We start from the raw sequence: 21,575 nt of genomic DNA, 5'->3' as shown, positions 1-21,575 counted from the left end.
CACACACACACACACACACACACACACACACACACACACACACACACACACACATACACTTGGTCCCCAGGGACTCACTGTACAGGCCCAAAGCTGTTTGTCTAACATCATTGTGGGGGCAGCAATAGTTTCCAAAGAGTGTTTCAAAATGAGCTTCTTACCACAAACACTGAAAGAGACAGGTTGCCTATCTAAACCAGATCTGGACATATTTGCACATGTTCTTATAACCTGCAAAAGAAACCACTTTCTGATGTTTTTCACAGATAAGACAGCAGAAACAGGAATGTGTTTTTCCAATAGCCTACATAGGCCATGCTTTAGCACTATTAGAAAAGGCTATCCAAAAACAAGTCTTTGTGAAGTCTGCCATATCCACAGTTTTTTTTAATACACTGAACCTAAACCAGAGCTTTAAGAAAAAAATAAAAGCATAATACATATACTGCCAAATAAACAGCTAACTACACAGCAAAAGCCCTTTGTCAGTACAATTCATTGAGAGACTGAGACTGAGGGTTACACATGCTAAATACACATATTAAATAGTTAAATGTGTAGAAGTGTGGGAAGCCATGAGTCAACGCCATAGGAAGAACACACAGAGACCAGAGACATTTTCACTCAGTGTAAGTTTTATTTATACAACAGGCTGGTGAGATTGTGACCAAAAATAAAAAAAGCTTTCACAAAGAACATAAGGAAATATAGAAAAACAACAAAAGCAGAAGTTGGTTGGTTTTTATGCCCCTTAACTGTTGAACTCACTTTTCATGTTTTACATTTCATTGGTTTTATGTGTGCTTTCAATATGTTATGTGATGCACTTTGAGCTGCATGTTTGTGTAAAAGGTACAATATAAGAAAAGTTGAATTGTCATTCATGTTAATAACAGGTGTAAATCCTGATAAAGTTGTTATTGTGCAGCATAGCTGCCAGGGGTGGGGGAGGATGCAAGGTAAACAGGAATGACTCATGACAATATTAGGCTACTAAGGCATTACTGATTTTGTTGCTTTGTGCTATGGTAAGTAAGTAAGTAAGTAAGTAAGTAAGTAAGTAAGTAAGTAAGTAAGTAAGTAAGTAAAGCTTTAATTATATAGCACCTTTTTGACACAGTGTCCAAAGTGCTTTACAAACAACAAATATACATATAGGTATAACCATACCCAATCACACAAACATAGGGAAGATAAAACGAGAGAAGGTTAAATTAAAAGAGATGAGAAAACAAACAAGGAGATCTATAAAAAGGGCAACAATGGTAACTTAATAACGGCAGGGACTTCTATTTAATCCTTAAAAGACTCCTGAAGACTTGCATCAGAATATCTTTTTCCACTGGAACCAGATGAGAAGTGAGAGTTCAGGAACCAGCAGAGAAAACAGGGTCAACAACAAAAAGTCCCACAGCTGCTGTTACACCGACAATGGCCCCGGTTCCCAAGTGTTTCTCTGCAGTGGAGCACTGTGAAAGAACAGAGCTTTAAGTTGAACTCGCATTATTAGACTGCATGAGACCTGAGAGTGAGACACTTACAGTGTGCGGTGGGTGAGGGGTCGTCTGATCCGGGTTTCTCTTGGTGACCTTCATCCTCACAGCAGCAGGGTCTCCCCATCCCTCTCTCACGTCCCCCCTGTGCGCAGAGCAAAAGAAATCCCCTCCATCCTCCAGCCGGACCTGATCCCACATCAGAGACCAGTCTCCGTGTTTGTGGCCATCAGCCGGCAGAGACACTCTTCTCTCAAACCCGGTCCCGTATTTGGTCTTTCCAGTGGCCAGATTGCGCTCCAGCACAGTGTGTCCGTTTCTTTCCCACCGTATAGAGTCCACATGTCCCCCTGCAGGACTGAAGTAGCACGGTAGTTGGACCGGTTGTCCCTCAGTGGCAGATGCTTCAGAGCCCACAACAACATTCAGCTGGACTCTTTGATCCCGGCTGCCGCAGGTGAGCTCATAAAGTCCAGTATCTGTGTAAACTGAGCGACTGAAGGCGAAGCAGGAGTTCACATCCACCCTGTCTTTGTAGTCCTCGGCCGGTTTGCAGACACCGTCCTCACGAGCAGCCACCGGCCGGTTGCTGTGCTCTGTGACCCGGTAAAGTCTGTCTACCGGCTCATTCAGACAGTTCCCGATTACTGGGAATGACACCGGGTCTCCCAGAATCACATGCACAGGTTCTCCAAAGCCTACAGGGTACAAGAGGAATGCGAACAGGAGTGAGAGCCTTGACATCATGAGCTCTGACTGTCTGTTAACAAAGCTCTCTTGAAGTGTGACTGCTGGTCTCTGCCTGTGTGTGTGTGTCTCTGCCTGCACTCCACTACACTCCACGAGATGAAATGCAGAGCGATTTTCTGGGTGTGGTCACAGCTTCCTCTTCTGCTACAACAGGACTCCGCTTTGATCAGGATTTGTCATTTAACTCCCACACCGACGTGTGTGCTGCTCTGAGCAGGGCTAATGCACGTAAGGCTGCTGGTCCTGATGGCATCCCTGGACGTGTGCTCAGGGCCTGTGCTGGACAGCTGTCTGAGGTCCTGACCGACGGTGTCACACGCCTGTTAGGACGCGCAGTGATTGCGTCATATTTATCGCAGACGTCTTGTAGTTCTTTAATAAACAAACTAAAAATGTCTCCTTCAGTAACACCCACTGTATCATGGCCGTCCTCACAATCAGTGGCAACTCTGTATCGATCTACATGTGTGATAATAGCAGGAGAACACTAACCAAAACTATCTTTAAAAAGATCCATGCTATTTAAGAAATAATGTACGTAACAGGGCTGGTAATGTAATACAATTCTCAGTCAAACAAACAATATGATCTAATATACAGAGTGAGAGGAGTTACTTCTGGTCTTCCCATGGCCCTCTGAAGACTTTAGGAACTACAGTCTCTCTAATGCCCTTATAGGGGCAGTTAAAAGGAAGTGAGAGTGAGATGAATTGCAGAGAGAGGGGATGTTTTGGTATTCCCATCCCAGTCAGACATGACCATGCCAGACTCAGAGCACAGTCAGCTGACCCTTTGCAATCAACCCTCAGGTATCCATTGGACTTCTCTTTTTCTGGCCTTGACCTTTGAATATGCTACATTCTCTTCTTATTTACCCGCGCTATATCTGGCATATTAGCCCCTTGATGACTCTCATGTTTTGTTCCTTTCACATCTTCAATTTTTGTGTCACAATCCTCTCATCTATAGAAAAATAAGAGTTGGAACAGCTGATCTAACACTTGACATGGGTCAGGGGCAAAAAAAAAAAGACAAAACCACAAAGGAACCACATGCACAGAGAGGTCTTTGTGCAGACCCGCTTACAGTTAATAACTGTTTTCACTGGTTAGGAATGGGACCATTACCATAATTTATTCTTTCTATCGGTGGAGTCTTTGTGGATTCCCGTATTGATTTCTGATCAGTTTTCTGTGTGGAAAACAGAAGGACAAAGTCTGAGTCTGAACACAGTTTAGAAAGAGAGAAGAGTTATAGTAGTTCTTCCTTTACTTTGTTGTGGTTTATGTTGTGATGGATCAGAAAAAGTCCCATTTCTACTGGTGGTGTGCTCCAGGATCAGGCCATGCTGTACACACGTATACCAAGTGAACAAGAGGACAACTCCCAGGGGAAATATGACATTTTTACTGCTGGCATGCGGCTCAACCTGCTTTAATCATGGAGTCACCTTGGAAACATGTTCCATTGTGTTACTGTGATATCCCCAGCTGAATAATGTTCTTACTCCAAAAGCTCCAAAAAAAAAGAAAACATGCTGTGAACACACTGCGAGAGCTAAGAAGGGAAAACCAAACAAAATATTAAGTTAACTACAATCATAACTAACATCATAACAAACAGACAAAAGAGTGACAGCGAGAATTAATGCTTCACGTTCCTGCTCCTAGGCCTGCACACGTTCATAGAATAAACATACAATAAGGATTATTCAATTATGTTGGAGCACACTGAAGGTCCTTTATAGTTCCAGCAGAACTGATATATGAACTGTCAGGCCCTGGAAGCAGGCAGGATGAAGTAATGCTACTGTTCCTCTCTGACCTTGAGCAGCTTGCATGTTGATAACAGGTGTAAATCCTGAAAAAGTAGTTATTGTGCAGCATAGCTGGCAGGGGTTGGGGAGGATGCAAGGTAAACAGGAATGACTCATGACAATATTAGGCTGATGGATCAGAAAAAGTCCCATTTCTACTGGTGGTGTGCTCCAGGATCAGGGCACGCTGTACACACCCCGAGGATATGTGACAGTCTGACTTCTCTGATTCACATACCAGCCTTTTGTTTGTGTGACTATTCAGGTTAACTCCTGATGTTGGCATGTGCCGTTGTGTCTGACATGTAGCAGGAGTCTAATCGCAGCATTCCAAGTTCTTTCACTGGGACTACAGCTCAACTGTACAATCCAAGTGAACAAGAGGACAACTCCCAGGGAAACTATGACATTTTTTACTGCTGGCATGCGGCTCAACCTGCTTCAATCATGGAGTCACCTTGGAAACATGTTCCATAGTGTTACTGTGATATCCCCAGCTGAATAATGTTCTTACTCTCCAACTGATGGTTCACAAAAACTTAATTGATGCTACCTTAGCTCCAAAAAAAAAAAAACATGCTGTGAACACACTGTGAGAGCTAAGAAGGGAAAACCAAACAAAATATTAACTTAACTACAATCATAACTAACATCATCACAAACAAACAGTCAATGAGAATGAATGCTTCCCTTCACATTCCTGCTGCTAGGCCTGCACACTTTCATAGAATAGACATACATTAAGGATTATTCAATTATGTTGAAGGACACTGAATGTCCTTTATAGGTCCAACAAGGCAGGATGAAGTAATGCTACTGTTCCTCTCTGACCTTGAGCAGCTCTGAACTCTGAGGGTGTCTGACTCACACTTGTCTCTAGAGTCGTCATCTGGCTTTACTTGCCCTGCGTGCTCCCTGTCCTGGGTGGGTGTTTTCTTACTTCCTGGGGAATAAGAGGAATCCTTTCAGCGACAGGGTAGGAGTTGTAATCACTTTTTGGCAAGTGGAAATCTGAATTTTATTGGTTGTATTGTCCTTTTGAAGATATTTCAATCGGTAAAGGTTACTAGGTAGGCAATGATATGCAAAATAGAACAATTATAAGTAAAATCAAATCATTGTGGGGTAGAGAATCTAGGTAAGGTAGGAGCTGTAATCACTTTTCTGCAAGTGGAAAACTACATTTTATAAGTTGTATTGCTCCTAACCCAAGACAACCACATTTATAAATACACATTATAATATTCTTCTTAATGAACCATCTCCATTTGTTTGACTGTTTTTTCTTCTCCCCCTGCTCTCCTGCTGAACCCACATGTGGCTCTTCAGCACTCCTGTCTAATAAATGGACTAGTGGATCAATGGTCCCCGCCCAGCACTAAAATAACATTGCCTCAGTGCCTTCAACAGTACTGCCCTGTAGCTGTGCATACACATTCTCCCTCTCCTTCTGCCCACAATCATGTCCCATTAATGCATGTCACTAACTTCCCTTACTAATCCCTCTACCCCCCCTCTCTCCCTCTCTCCCTCTCCAACCCAAACCGGTCGAGGCAGATAGCCCCCACCTAGAGCCAGGGGCTGTCTGAGGTTTCTGCCTCTTCATAGGAAGTTTTTTCTTTGCCGCCATTGCCAAGTGCTTGCACATGGTGGGAGCTGTTGGGTCTTTGTAAATACAGAACTGAAACTGATTAATAAACTAACTGGATAAAACGTGCAACATACGGTAAATAGCTGCAAGGAAAAGACTAAGTTAAGTAAATCTGGATATTTAGGCTACTTTAATAATAACTATATTAAAGGATGGTCTGATTACATTTCTGTGGAGATTTTGCCGTATAGCTTTGGATCGTCTAATGCAGTGGATGCACATTAGACCATCGACCCCCAGTTTGAGAGGCTATCATCTTAAGGAGTGTTTTTAGGCTTCACTGTGATCAAGTTCTCATGGCCAATCAATAATCGAACCATAAACTATTAATGAAAACCACTGGGCCTACACACCACCACACCACTCATCATGTCTGCCTTTTTCCCTCCCTGCCTTTTTCTCATACACACAGCTGCTTTGTGCCCTGCCCTTGTGGCCAAACTATGTGGATTTGTCATTTAACTCCCACATAAAGCAGACCTCTAGGACTGCCTTCTTCCATTTACGTAATATTAGAAAAATTAGACACATACTATCACAGACAGATGCAGAAAAACTAATCCATGCATTTGTTACTTCAAGGCTGGATTACTGCAACTCTTTATTATCAGGTTGCCCCAATAAGTCCATTAAAACGCTCCAATTAATTCAGAACGCTGCAGCACGAGTACTGACAGGAACTAGAAAAAGAGATCACATCTCTCCTGTACTAGCTACTCTGCATTGGCTCCCTATAAAATGTAGAATTGAATTTAAAATCCTCCTCCTCACCTATAAAGCTCTTCATGATCAGGCCCCTTCATATCTTAAAGAGCTCATAGTACCCTATTACCCCACTAGAACACTACGTTCTCTGAATGCTGGGCTACTTGTGGTTCCTATAGTCTCTAAAAGTAGAACAGGAGCCAGAGCCTTCAGTTACCAAGCTCCTCTCCTGTGGAACCAGCTTCCAGTTGTGGTTCGGGAGGCAGACACCCTCACCACATTCAAGAGTAGGCTTAAGACATTCCTCTTTGATAAAGCTTATAGTTAGGGCTGGATCAGGTGAGTCCCCGGAGTTCTTGTGCTTTCTCGTCTCGCAGGTTCTCATGGATCCTGGTGGAGCCTCCTGCCATGGTCCTGCTTGACTGCCATTGCCAATACTGTTGTTGCTGTGCACCTGTCTGTCTGTCTGTCGCTCTCTCTCTCTCTCTCTCTCTCTCTCTCTCTCTCTCTCTCTCTCTCTCTCTCTCTCTCACCCCAACTGGTCGAGACAGACGACCACCCACCTAGAGCCGGAGGATCTGTCCTAGGTTTCTGCCTTTTAACAGGCAGTTTTTCCTTGCCCTTGTCGCCAAGTGCTTGCTCATGGTGGTACTGTTGGGTCTCTGTAATTAATGTTAAAGAGTTCGGTCTAGACCTGCTCTATTTGAAAAGTGTCCTGAGATAACTTCTGTTATGAATTGGCGCTATACAAATAAAATTGAATTGAATTGAATTGAATTGAATGTGTGAGTGTAGCTGCAAGGAAAATCAGTGATAATGATAAGATAATAAGGTTGGCTGAAGTACACTTGAAGTACGGTCTGCTCTTGGAAAATGTTGCTGAGATAACTTTTGTTTAATTGCCGCTATACAAGTGTTGTCTCTTCCTCTCTCTGTCAGCACACCGCTACCAACACTGGGCCTTGTAGTGACTCACAGCTGTGGCAGATAAACATAGACAGAGAGTGCTGTAATTATATTTGATTTGTATGAATGTTTGTTTTTTCTCAGTGGAAGAATGTATGTTAAGGCCAGAATAAGGGAAGTGGAGGATTCAGTCCTTTAAGTGTGACCACTGATTTGGAGGCTCAGATAGTTTCCAGGTTAGATACTGTGTAATGAATTACTAAGGGTTTGTTTGTTTTCAAAGATAAGGATCAACCTAATAACAGCAAGATGGTGGCGATCATGTGCACACTATCACTGTCTTACCTCTATTTAGGATTAACAAGTATGATACAGACTATAAGCAGACTGAGGTGTTAGTAAGTATTTCCTAAATATATGTTAGCACTGTAAATGTAAAGCAGCCTTAAGACCACACATATAATGGATTACACATGTAGTTAGGGCCAGTACTTACTGTCTGGCAGGGAACTATTCTGACAAGAGCGAGCTGAGATAACATCATTCATTAGATTACATTTGTTAAACACAATCATTGAGGGTTTTTTCCCATACTTACACAAGCTGTTTCAGTCATCTGGGCTGTAGATTTATTGACTGAAGATAATCTGATACTTCTAATTCAGAGACAGTTTTATGACCTCATTGTTACAGTGCTTTCACTTTATCACTGTTAGTATTATAAAGTGATTCTGACTTCAATCTCCCCTCTTAATCACCTCTGCTGTTTCCTCCATGCAGGTTTTCCTGGACCCAGAGGGGACTCTGGAGTTCAGGGTTCTCCAGGACAGAGTTGTGACAGAGCCAAGGGGAAGGATGGTGTTCCAGGGCGTCACTCATGAAGTTGTGATTTATTGCAGGACTGTATTAGACTTCATTCTTTTTAGCTAGGTCTACCTAAACTGGCAACAAGTAGTTGTATTAGAAGTAGTATTAGAAGTTTTAGTGGCATCAGTAGTGGAAGCATCTGCTGTAAAATGTGTGACCAATTCTTTCTTCTTCTGTCAGGTGTCGACGGCCGTTACGGTGTTCCTGGACTGAGAGCGTGGAGACGGCGGCAATAATGGTATTCCCGGTGCTCCTGGACCTCCCGGCGGGCTGACTGGTGGCATCCCTGGTCGTCCTGAAAATCCTGGCAACCGGGGGCTGAGCGGATCACCAGGTGAGGGAAAAGCGTGTTTCGCTGTATGGCTAAACAGACTTCTTCTTTACTAAGTGTAAAGCAACAGTAGGAAACGTTTCAACTTTTTTTTGGTCATATTTATGCTGATAGCACGAGACAGATCATCTGTGAGGAGGATCAGATATACATCATGTATATCTGCTCCTCCTCACATGTATAAAACATGCTTGCCACATCCATTAGTGCCATTAACCCGTCCTGGTCATTGATTTACATTGGCCACAAGGGCATAATAGTAAGAGTGAAGAGGGTCAAATAAGGCAAGGATACAGCTACAGGAGGAAGCGGTCCTGCCACATCAACGCTCTCATTCTCTTAATGCTGTCACTAATCCAGGCCGCTGTCGTTGGAAAACAGAACAAAGTGCTCTTGAAGTGCTGAGAGTGTGTCAAACACACCCCCTTACACACATCAACTAAACTGGGCTTGTGGCCAAACCAGGGAGGTTTTCCTCCCAGCCTCAACTGCTACCATAATGTTCATCATCTCTCATCAGTGACTGACTAAATGTTTGACAGACTTTATTTTTCGCATAACACTTGAGAAGCACCGCACATGCACAGCTACCTACACAGCTTATCATATTCTACTATAGTGTTTAAAATGTATATTTCATTATATTTCTTTACTCTTTGCACTGCTGTGCCAATTTGAATTTCAGAAACCAATAAAATCCCCACTGACAGCCTTTTTAAATAAATACAACTAAACTTTTTGGTCCATACAGAACTGAATCTGACTAATAAACTAACTGGATAAAACGTGCAACATACGGTAAATAGCTGCAAAGAAAAGACTAAGTTAAGTAAATCTGGATATTTAGGCTACCTTAATAATAACTATATTAAAGGATGGTCTGATTACATTTCTGTGGAGGTTTTGCCGTATGGCTTTGGATCGTCTAATGCAGTGGATGCACATTTGACCATCGACCCCCAGTTTGAGAGGCTATCATCTTAAGGAGTGTTTTTAGGCTTCAGTGTGATCAAGTTCTCATGGCCAATCAATAATCGAACCATAAACTATTAATGAAAACCACTGGGCCTACACACCACCACACCACTCATCATGTCTGCCTTTTTCCCTCCCTGCCTTTTTCTCATACACACAGCTGCTTTGCCCTGCATTTGTGGCCAAACTGTGTGTGAGTGTAGCTGCAAGGAAAATAAGTGATAATGATAATATAATAAGGTTGGCTGAAGTACACTTGAACCTCTTTTCAGCAGCTCTAACTGTTACATGCTGCCACCCACACTCTCTCACTCTCTTCCTTTGTCTCTCTCTGGCAGTGCACGTACACCCCTACCCTGTCCCCCCCACCCGCTCAACAATCTCAGCTGAGTCTGAGGTTACGGTGGAACCCAGTCCTCACATCCACACAGCAGCTGCAGAGAGAAATAGACTGTGTATGAGCAGCTTACTGTACTGCCTGAGAACTGGGGAAGACTGACAATGGTCGTGCTCCGATTGGTCTTTCACTTATGTATCATTACTCCTATTTTTGAAGTAGGTATTCATAAAATCCTGGGAAACCCCATAAAGTTTTCAGCAACCAAGCTCCTCTCCTGTGGAACCAGCTTCCTGTTTGTGTTTGGGAGGCAGACACCCTCTCCACATTTAACAGTAGGCTTAAGACATTTCTCTTTGATAAAGCCTATATCTACGGCTGGCTCAGGTCAACACTTTCCCCTTATTTATGTAGACTTCCCGTGATGTACTGAGCTCCTCTCTCCCTCTCTCTCTCTCTCCCTTTCTCCCTCTCTCCCTCTCCAACTCAAACCGGTCGAGGCAGATAGCCCCCACCTAGAACCAGGGGTTGTCTAAGGTTTCTGCGTCGTAAAAGGAAGTTTTTTCTTTGCCGCCATTGCCAAGTGCTTGCACATGGTGGGAGCTGTTGGGTCTTTGTAAATAAATTTATAAGTTGTACGGTCGGCTCTTGGAACTGGGCCTTGTATTGACTCACAGCTGTGGCAGATAAACATAGAGAGTGCTGTAATTATATTTGATTTGTATGAATGTTTGCTTAAGGATCAACCTAATAACGGCAAGATGGTGGCGATCATGTGCACACTATCACTGTCTTATCTCTATTTAGGATTAACAAGTATGATACAGACTATAAGCAGACTGAGGTGTTAGTAAGTATTTCCTAAATATATGTTAGCACTGTAAATGTAAAGCAGCCTTAGGACCACATCTCAGTCAGCAGGTTCAAGGTTTAAGGTTACTTTATTTGTAACGAAAGGTAGATTTGGTTTGCAGTAGAAAACAAGACAAAAATACAGTATATATAAAAAAAACACATGTACACATGTGTAGAGGATAAATAACAGGGGTGAGACCACACATGTAATGGAACTTGTATGGATCAATCAGAGGTCAATTGATTTGACCTTTGTCCCTGCTTTTACTGCTTGGTCCCTAACATCCAGTCCAAAATATTTGAAGCTGCTCAACTGACTCACCGATATAGGTGGAAAATTCCTGTGTGTTTATTATTGTTTCCTTGTGTTTGTGTATGCTAGCCTACGTGTATAAGTAACCCTCTTCTAGGATCATTCAGGAGGTCAGGTTTGTTTAGTTCAGACTTCTGTTGTAGTACTGTTTTGCTGAACTTAAGTTTGTTTAAAAGACGAACATTTAGTTCTATTTGCTGCTCTGTCACCCTGCCTGCTTGTGAGGGAGAGTCAGATGTGTTACATCAAACACACCCTGACTCAGACCTTGCAGCCGAATCTATATTCTACACCACATTCCAGATAATGATATAATAATGCTGATTCAGTGCTTGTTGTTATGTTTACCCTTGTTACTCTACCATCATTCATTCAGTCTGTATGAGTCTGTATGCAAATGTCCAAAGTGGACTACACCCTCGAATCAACAACTAAAATGTGACAAACCACGTTAGGCTACCCTGTACGTAACATTTTGGCCTAAAAGAATAATTCTCCTTTCTTTCAAAATGTCGCCACTCTTGTTTATTGGTAGTTCTACCTGATGCATACGACGATTGTTACCAGAATTCATCAGTGTTCAGTTTTTAAATCAGGTTTTACATATTTCTTGGAGGTTATTTATGTTGCAGATTTTCAATTCAAATGTTTTCACTTTATTTCATATTCCAGAGGATTCCTTCGTTTGTCAGGAAACAGGAAAACACGAACAAAAGATGATCACTTTTTGGAAGTCAGAACTTTATTGGCAAGGACAGCAAAGGGAAGTATTAAAAATAGAGTATATAATTGTGCAAATACAGGATTAATGTGTGGAATGCATAGTGTAATAAGTTCTGACTCATTAATTTTTTCTAGTAAAGTTAATCCTAAAATTAAAAAGAGTTAAAAATAAATTATTATTTTCATGAACCGATAATTTATCCACTGTCAGTTCCTGAATGACCATTTGAGATAGGCACTAAAAGGTGGCCATTAGGATGAGATTCTGGCTCTTTTGGTCTGCGGGATTTCAGCCACAAATGACGGCACAGACACAATAAGATGACTACAAAGATGGAAAGCCCTACAATCGTTGTTATTAGACCGGCAATGGTCCCAGCTCCCATCATGCTCTCTTCAGGGGGTCCCTGCGTCGTCTACAGAGGAGAGAAGACAAAAAGGAAACAGACTTAAATTCACTGTGACACCGACATTTAACATGATTGTAAGCAGTTGGACTAACAGGTCTATAACACTAGAGCAGCCCGGGCTCTTGTCTTACTGTCTACAGATGTTACGGTTGTTATGTGTTATTTACACACACACACACACACACACACACACACACACACACACACACACACACACACACACACACACACACACACACACACACACACACACACACACACACACACACACACACATCGGCATATCTGTATCCAACATGGTAGTCTATGTCTGTTAAGTTTCTGTCCTGTTTGTTTATATATAGATAATCATATATTTCGCCTGTGCAAGGTGTGCATACATACATAAATGCAATATATAATATGTACACATATATACGAGATATGATATGATATATAACATATGTATAATAGATACTTGACTATACAAGATATACATACAATAAATGATATTATAAATATAAATATAATAAATATAAACATGTAAATCCAAATGTGAAAGAAAAGATAAGAATATTCTATAAATATGATATATAATATCAACATATTATATTAAGCCTATATTAACACATATGATATTTAAGGTACTACTCAACCATTTGGTAGACCACACTTTAAGTCACTATATTTAATTGAAAAATGCATCAAGCTTAACTCAACCTGAATGAGCCATCTCTACCCTTTGGTGTAGTTGTGCAATGCTAAAAAAATCCACTACATGGCCCTGTGTCTGTGAGCAGTATGCCTTTTCAGCGTTCCTTCAGACAGGAAGTGACATAGCGAAAATTCACCCGTCCTTTGATGACGCATATCGGGGGGACTTTCAAAGGTAATATTATTTTGTTGACATATTATCGTTTCAGAGGAGTTGTTAAACAGAATTATGTAACTTAATTCAACAAAAATAAGTCTTATAAGGGTCAAATAATTTTTTCAAAAAGTGCTCTACCAAACGGTTGAGTTGTCATTTTATGGTAAAGGTAGAAAAGCTAGCTAATGTTGGTAAAATGAGCTATTTACAATGAACAAAAGGGTTAGTGTTGTTCAAATGATTAATTTAATGTTATGGGGCAATTGTTGAAAAACGCGTGCTAAAGTGCCCTCAAGTGCCCCCTTGGCAGCCAAAACACGTGCTAAAGTGCCCCTTGGGAGACAAAAGTGTGCTAAACTGCCCTCAAGTGCCCTCTTGGGAGCCAAAACGCGTGCTAAAATGCCCTTTTGGGAGCCAAAATGCGTGCTAAACTGCCCCCTTGGGAGCCAAAACGCGTGCTAAAGTGCCCTCAAGTGCCATCTTGGGAGCCAAAACGCGTGCTAAAGTGCCCTCAAGTGCCATCTTGGGAGCCAAAACGCGTGCTAAAGTGCCCCCTTGGGAGCCAAAATGCGTGCTAAACTGCCCCCTTGGGAGCCAAAACGCGTGCTAAAGTGCCCCTTGGGAGCCAAAACACGTGCTAAACTGCCCTCAAGTGCCCCCTTGGGAGCCTAAATGCGTGCTAAACTGCCCCCTTGGGAGCCAAAACGTGTGCTAAACAGCCCTCAAGTGCCATCTTGGGAGCCAAAACGTGTGCTAAACTGCCCTCAAGTGCCCTCTTGGGAGCCAAAACGTGTGCTAAACTGCCCTCAAGTGCCATCTTGGGAGCCAAAAAGTGTGCTAAACTGCCCTCAAGTGCCCTCTTGGGAGCCAAAACGTGTGCTAAACTGCCCTCAAGTGCCCTCTTGGGAGCCAAAACACGTGTTAAAGTTCCCCCTTGGGAGCCAAAACGCGTGGTAAAGTGCCCCCTTGGGAGCCAAAAAGTGTGCTAAACTGCCCTCAAGTGCCCTCTTGGGAGCCAAAACGCGTGCTAAAATGCCCACTTGGGAGCCAAAACGCGGGCTAAAGTGCCCCTTGGGAGCCAAAACGCGGGCTAAACTGCCCTCAAGTGCCCCCTTGGGAGCCTAAATGGGTGCTAAACTGCCCCCTTGGGAGCCAAAACACGTGCTAAAATGCCCCTTGGGAGCCAAAACGTGTGCTAAACAGCCCTCAAGTGCCATCTTGGGAGCCAAAACACGTGTTAAAGTTCCCCCTTGAGAGCCAAAACGCGTGGTAAAGTGCCCCCTTGGGAGCCAAAACGTGTGCTAAACTGCCCTCAAGTGCCCTCTTGGGAGCCAAAACGCGTGCTAAAATGCCCCCTTGGGAGCCAAAACGCGTGCTAAAGTGCCCCTTGGGAGCCAAAACGCGGGCTAAACTGCCCTCAAGTGCCCTCTTGGGAGCCAAAACGTGTGCTAAACTGCCCTCAAGTGCCCCCTTGGGAGCCAAAACACGTGTTAAAGTTCCCCCTTGAGAGCCAAAACGCGTGGTAAAGTGCCCCCTTGGGAGCCAAAAAGTGTGCTAAAGTGCCCTCAAGTGCCCTCTTGGGAGCCAAAACGCGTGCTAAAATGCCCCCTTGGGAGCCAAACGCCTAAGTGCCCCTTGGGAGGGCTGAGGCCTAAACTGCCCTCAAGTGCCCCCTTGGGAGCCTAAATGGGTGCTAAACTGCCCCCTTGGGAGCCAAAACACGTGCTAAACCTCCCTTTAGGTGCCCCCTTGGGAGCCTAAATGCATGCTAAACTGCCCACTTGGGAGCCAAAAGTGTGCTAAACTGCCCTCAAGTGCCCTCTTGGGAGCCAAAACGCGTGCTAAAATGCCCCCTTGGGAGCCAAAACGCGTGCTAAAATGCCCTTTTGGGAGCCAAAACGCGTGCTTAACTGCCCTCAAGTGTCCTCCACTTCAATCTAACAATCGGGGGCGATGCAACCGCTGTCCAAAGGGAGTGTCGAGATGGAAATGCCAGAAATGTGATGTATTCCTGTGTATGAATGCAAAGCAGGAATGCTTTGCAGCATACTATCAGAAATGAGTGGCCAAAGGCAAAATAAGTGCTGTTGCACCCCTGACCAAAATCATTAGTGCAGTTGCACAACAGGTCAAAACCCATTTGTGCTGTTGCACGACCACCAAAAAATATTTGTGAGTGAGTAATATTGGTCAAGAAATTACACTTAATGTGACTTGTTCTGAATGTTGTTCTTTTATTATGAACAGACGTCTCAACCGTTTGGTAGAGGACTGTATCTGAAATACTGTAGGGTCTAATTTAAAAAAAACTATTGATTGTTGTTATTGTTATCATAATTGAATAAAAAATGCAAAGAAATAATTTTTCCTTTGCTTTTTTCTTGGTGCGTACCTTAAAGGGTTAAGAATATGTTCCAGTATTGTGGAGTGGAGTGTTAGGCTGCAGAAGGTTATGCTGATTCTGTGTATGCACATTAAGAGCTCATACCTGGCCAATAAAAGAGATTCTGATTCTGATATTTTGTTTGTCCAACTTTATTTCCAGCAAAAGTAGCGTCTCCTGTTTTATCCCTGAAAACACGTTGTTGCGTAACATTAATGACTAAACTATGTGACCATAAGAGTGCGAACCACAGGGGAGCCAGGGAGGAACTTTACATGAGCTCTTGACTTTGATTTTAGAAAATGTCTCTAAAGATATTGACAATGTGCTTTTTTCTGCACTTCTCTTTCTCTACATCTTCATCGTGATGGATTGTGCGTAAACTCCAGACTACTGTTGACTATGACCTGTGCATGATGGTGAACAAAGATAACAGTATAATGCTATTCTTGCCATCACCGCTGAAGCGTGGCTTCACAGTATCATTAACTTCAGACCAGAGAATATGCATCGAGAAAACTTTCCCACTTCTAGTCAGTCTGTGTGTTACCGGCACCAGACCTAGGGGGAAATCTGGACCAGCAGCAAGGGTTACACAGGCTGGGGAGCACTGTGTAGCCAATACATAAACTGTGGATTGACAGAGAGATGACGAAAGTTAGCGTCTTGCTCATGCCAGAGCTTGTTTATTTCTGAGCTGCGCATGTGCAGAGCTTGTAGCTACAGTCTCCCTAATGGATCCACAGCAGCACTAGAGCACCACCTGCTGGCGTAATACTGTACTACCTTCAGTGTTAGAATGACTCAATTATTACAAAAATAGAGGGGGTGTCTGCTAAACACAACTTAACATATGGTGTTTTCCAACCCATTACACTCTCCCCCTGCTTCAAGAGATGTCTCCGGGCATCTAGAACATAACTAACACCAGTAATGTGTAGCTCATTGAAGAGTCAATAAAGTCTGGTTGTCAATGTACAGTCTATTGCGTATGTGCAACTGAATGTCTTTTAAGTCCCAGTGTACATCGTCACAGATCTAGCATGTCCATACTGGCATAGGGTAGTAACAGGGTTCAGGAACAGCTGGGTAAAATGGCATGGGATATGGGACACATGTAAACATCAGGTTTGCTCCTGGCCTCACTGACTGATACGAAGGCTGGCCAAGGTGGTCATATGTGAGCACTTCTCGGGGTTTCACTGCTCGGCTTGACCTCCTCACCTGCGGCACTTCCTCAACTGATGGCTCTGTGGCAAGCTCACTATTATCTACATGGCCTTCTGAACCTGAATCCTCCATATAGTCAACCCTTGCTGGTTCATCTTGTAGTTCCTGTGCTGGCGGTGTAGCAGCTGGTGCAGGCATTTGCACTGAATCTGGCACTGCAACTTTGTTAGGTTCACATAACTGCTGCATTTGAGCAGTTCCTGTTGCTTGTCTCATCGGGTGGAACTCTGGAGCTACAGCATTGAGTTCACTCTGTGGTTTAGACTGAGGGACTGTGGGTCTGACTTTCCTCCTTTCATACACAGGTATGGTCCTGAGGCAATATGTGTATTCCTCCTCTTCCTCAGAATGGCCAGACTCCTGTTCCACTGTGTCATGACTGTTTATCTGTTTGTTTGTCTGTCTTTGTTGTTTCTTTGGTGCACGCTGACTCTGTCCATCTTGTTCAAAGGGCAAATCATTAACAGGTAGCAGAAGGTTGCGATGCAGGACACGGTGTGTTTGTTCTCCTATTTCTGGCTGAACTCTGTACACAGGTCCATCTCCAATCTTTTCAACAACACGATGAATTCTCTTTTCCCAGTAAGCACGAAGTTTGCCTGGGCCACCCCTCTCCGACAGATTTCTCACCAGCACCCTGTCTCCAGGCTGCAGCACCATACCTTTGACATGCTGATCATAATATTTCTTCCCCTTAGCTGAGCTCTTTTCACTGTTCTCTGAGGCGATTTTGTATGCCTCCTGCATGCGAGAAGCCCATTTCTGTGCATACACTTGTCTGGACTGTGGCTCTTGGTCAGGTTTCAAGTCAAAGAGCAAATCAACAGGCAAGCGTGGGGCTCTTCCATACAGGAGAAAGAACGGTGAATAGCCCGTACTCTCATGTCTCGTACAGTTGTACGCGTGGACTATGTGGGGTAGGTGATCCTTCCATTCAGCCTTTTTTTCCTCTTGCAGAGTACGGAGCATCTGTAGAAGAGTCCTGTTCAGGCGCTCCACGGGATTCCCCTGAGGGTGATAGGGGGTAGTTCGAGAGTGGGCGATCCCTGCCAGCTGCTGAAGTCTCTGGAAAAGGCTGTTCTCGAACTCCCTGCCCTGATCATGATGTAACTTTTCAGGGTACCCAAAGCGTGGAATAAAGTCATAGAAGATCTTCTCAGCTGCTGTTCTGCCTGACTTGTTCTTGGTCGGGTAGGCTTGTGCAAAGCGAGTGAAGTGATCTACCAGGACTAAAATGTACTCATACCCACCTTTACTTTGTTCAAGATGGAGATAGTCAACAGAGATGAGTTCAAAGGGGGCACTGGTTGTTATTGAACCCATAGGAGCTCTCTCTGGAATGTGTGGTCGCTTCTGTTTAACACACTGGCACTGGCGTATGACATAATCTTCAATTTCACGTTGCATGAAAGGCCAATAAAACCTTTCTCTTGCCAAGTGGATAACTTTGTCTGCGCCAACGTGTCCCATGTCATCATGTAGGTATTTCAGAACAGTCAACTTCAACTCTTTGGGGAGGACCAACTGTTTCCGTTGTCCTGTCTGCCTGTACAGTATTCCTTTGTCAAGTGTGAGTCTGTTCCATTCATAGACTAGTCTTCGTGTCTCTCGTCCCATTTGTCTCTTGTCTTTATCATTAGGATTCCATCCTCTTTCTTTCAGGTTCACAACTTCAAAGATGGAAGCATCTTCCTTCTGAGCAGCTCGAACATTTTCTGGGGTGATAACCGGAATGCTGTCATGGGGTGTGTCGTCTGCATCAGTATGCAGCTGTAACGCAGCGACCCATGGCACATCACTGTCTCTCTTGGCTCTGTCCCCCTGCCAGATAGCAGAGACTACCTCTGGGAGCATTGCTTCTGTGTATTCATTAATGTTGTCATGAAGTTGCAGTGGATAGCGTGACAGGGTGTCAGCGTCTGTATTTGACTTGCCTGGCCGATATCTGATGGTGAAGTGAAAGTCGGCTAACTCGCCCACCCAGCGATGTCCAACAGCATTCAACTTGGCCGTGCTCAAAACGTAAGTAAGTGGGTTATTGTCCGTGTATACTGTGAAGGTGGGTGCATAATAGAGGTAATCTCTAAATTTATCGCAGATTGCCCACTTCAATGCAAGGAACTCGAGCTTGCCGGAATGGAGATGGTAGTTTTTTTCCGCTGGTGTGAGTGTCCTGGAGCCATAAGCAATGACACGGAGTTTGTTTGCCTGTTGTTGATAGAGCACTGCCCCCAGACCTTCATTTGATGCATCGGTGTGGAGGACGAAGGGTAAATCAAAGTCTGGGTAGGCCAGGATGGGTGGACTGGTTAGCATGTCCACAAGGCGTGACACCACTGCACTGTGTTCTGATGTCCACTGGACAGGTGTTTTGGATGAAAGCTGACCACTCTTTGAGCCTCTTAGTTTAGTCTTGTCAGATCTAGCTATGGTGGCATTTTTGCGAGACTCTCTGGGACTTTCTATTAGCTGAAACAGTGGCCTGGCTATCCTAGAAAAGTCTTGTATGAAGGTCCTATAGTAACCTAGAAACCCCAGAAGAGCTCTGACCTCTCCCACATTCTTTGGCTCTCCATCCTTCAAATGCTGAACTGCCTCAAGATCTTTAGGGTCTATTTGGACACCTTCATTAGTCACCAGGCGCCCTAAATACCTGATCTGACTTTTAAATAGCTCACATTTTTTTGGGCGTAGCTTTACACCATGTTCTCGAAGGCGACGGAGTACCCCCTCAGGTCGTCAACGTGGTCATGGAAGGTCTTGGAAAAGCAAAGCACATCATCCAAGTATGGAGAGCAGCACTCATCCCTGAGACCATCAAGAACTCCCTCCATGCACCTTTGGAATGCTGCCGGGGCGTTGGTAAGGCCAAATGGGAGGCGGATCCACTCGTATAGTCCCCAAGGCGTGCTAAAGGCAGTCAGGTGTCTGGAACTATCATCAACAAAACCCTGGTGGTAAGCACTGCCTTGGTCGAGTATTGAGAACCACGAGTAACCTCCTAGATTATTCAGCAGATCCTGTATGCGTGGAAGAGGGTGGCGGTCAGGAACAGTCTTGCGGTTTAACCCACGAAAGTCAATGCACAGGCGTAAACTTTTGTCTTTTTTTCTGACACAGACCACAGGAGACGAGTAGGGTGAGGTAGACTTTCTGATCCAGCCGTGGTCGAGCAGGTTTTGGACATATTCCTTCACCTCTTTGTACAAGGGCTTAGGAACTGAGTTGTAGGACGTTTGGACTGGTGTTTCATCCTTTAGGTGGATTTTCAGCTGTAAATTGGGAATGCAACCAATGTCAGAATCGTGCTTAGCAAACACATCCGACTCTTCATACAACATGTCTCTGACTATCTTCTGTTCATCCTCTTCCAGATGTGACATGTCCACAGGTGGGTGCCATCTCTGTTTTGTCATGTCTGGTGTCTTCTGTTTATCACTCGTTTCTCTCTGCTTTTCTGTATTTAGCTGAGCTGAGTGTGTATTTACAGTTGGATGGGACTTTGGCTCTGAACCACTGGAGAAACAGTTAACTGGTTTGACTTCAATAATTTCCTCCAATGTGCCTAGCACTGTTCTCTTGGTGAGGTAGATGTCATGTTTAGTGGGGTTCTGAATAGGGATTTTAACTATCTTTGTGGACCCACTTGGAACGTCTACTAAAGCTGGGAACAGCTCTAACCCCTCGGGACAGTTACTGACTAAGTTGGGCTGAAAGAGCATTGTCCCGCCCCTTGGCCATTCCTTAACTCTACACTTAACCTCACAAATCTGCTCTGCTGGAATAGTTACACCTCTCTTCCCTGTCCTCACACTACACTCAGGGGTGTTCTCATCTGAGGTTGAAATCTGAAGGGTAGAGACAAGGGCTTCTACGGTACTGTCACTGACACTTAAAGCTTCTTTAAGTAAAGCAGAAATATTAGTCTCACCTCTCTGTTTGTTATTGGTTTTGATTATCTCTGCGATTACATTACTGCCTAACAGAGGAAAGTTAAGACAGTTCTGGCTGACGAGAACTGGCACTTGTATGGTTATATGTCCATGATTCTCACTACAGACTCGGAGTTCAACATCTGCCCAACCATCAAAGGGAACATCTGTGCCATTAGCTGCAGCAATCTCTAACGGTTGGTCACTAAGGAGGGATTGCAGTGGCTGGATTTGGATGTTGGGTAGTGCTGTCTCTATCCAGGCTCTTCCCACCATAGTAACCTGAGCCCCTGAGTCGAGCAACATTTGGAGAGGGACTCCGTTGATAGCACATGAAACCATACAGCGCTTTCCTATGAGTTGTGCAAGCCGTTTTTGTGGCAGTGGTGGACACTGTGGTTTTGCTTTTGCCGGGCTGGCTGTGTTAGAGTGGTTGGCTTGTGCTGGGGGCTCTGCGGCTGTCATGATCACTGGCTGCCCCTCTCCAGTGACCTCATCCCGTTTCCCGACATATTCCTTCTCAGACAGCCGATGGCACGATGCCCAGCTTGGCCACAAACAAAGCAGTGAGGGCAGCTTACTTTACTCTGTTGTACACAGTCACTGCATCTGCCCCTGGTCTCAGATGGTGGCGGCTGAGGATGGGCCGTTGGTGAGCAGGGGTCCCCCGGTTTCGCACTGTCAGTAGGTTTCACCATCTGGGCCAGGTGTTTGGTCAGTGAGGAGACTTGTGCAGTCAGTTCTCTAATAGCGGCACGGTTAGCCTGTAACTCTGTGTCAACTTTAGCTTGGTTAGCTGGGTCACTACTGTCAAGCTGAGCTGTGCTTACAGTCACTGGTCGAGTTTTAGCTACTGCGCCAAGGCGTTTTAGTCTTTCTGCTTCTTCACTAGTAGACTTGGTAATTTGATCTAACAGAAAGTCATCACTAACTTGCCAGTCTGTGAGGAGGGGTTTGAGGTCATGTCGAACGTAGTTATTTTTCTCATTTAACCCTTGGTAAAGCGTGTGAAGAAAGGTACCTTGCACCAGCCTTTTGTCATAGCTAA

The 21,575-nt window shown here is 44.2% G+C and overlaps 1 protein-coding gene and 1 long non-coding RNA gene across 4 annotated transcripts in view; one reads left to right on the top strand and one right to left on the bottom strand.

Moving 5' to 3' along the window:
* Positions 1–622: 622 nt before the first annotated feature.
* Positions 623–21,575, bottom strand: part of LOC127363693 (uncharacterized) — a 36,381-nt gene continuing 15,428 nt past the window's right edge. Inside the window, exons 1-3 of one of the 3 annotated variants that reach the window (XM_051400499.1) lie at positions 4,496–4,553; positions 1,542–3,672; positions 624–1,469 (exon numbers count right to left, since the gene is read on the bottom strand). In XM_051400499.1, the coding sequence (XP_051256459.1) occupies positions 1,368–1,469; positions 1,542–2,240 (801 nt within the window). In that variant the 5' untranslated portion in view covers positions 2,241–3,672; positions 4,496–4,553 and the 3' untranslated portion in view covers positions 624–1,367. Of the gene's footprint in view, positions 1,470–1,541; positions 4,554–21,575 lie in introns of those variants that run through there. The other 2 variants (XM_051400496.1, XM_051400497.1) reach the window with 2 other exon arrangements.
* LOC127363709 (uncharacterized) overlaps positions 4,909–21,575 on the top strand; it is a 33,346-nt gene continuing 16,679 nt past the window's right edge. Inside the window, exon 1 of the long non-coding RNA XR_007884931.1 lies at positions 4,909–5,035. This is a non-coding gene — a long non-coding RNA (uncharacterized LOC127363709). The remainder of the gene's footprint in view (positions 5,036–21,575) is intronic.

The sequence above is a fragment of the Dicentrarchus labrax genome, unplaced genomic scaffold (assembly GCF_905237075.1).
Source record: "Dicentrarchus labrax unplaced genomic scaffold, dlabrax2021, whole genome shotgun sequence".
Classification (NCBI taxonomy): domain Eukaryota; kingdom Metazoa; phylum Chordata; class Actinopteri; family Moronidae; genus Dicentrarchus; species Dicentrarchus labrax.
The sequence above is the reverse complement of the archived record's forward strand: the minus strand, read 5'-3'. Positions and strand labels throughout refer to the sequence as shown.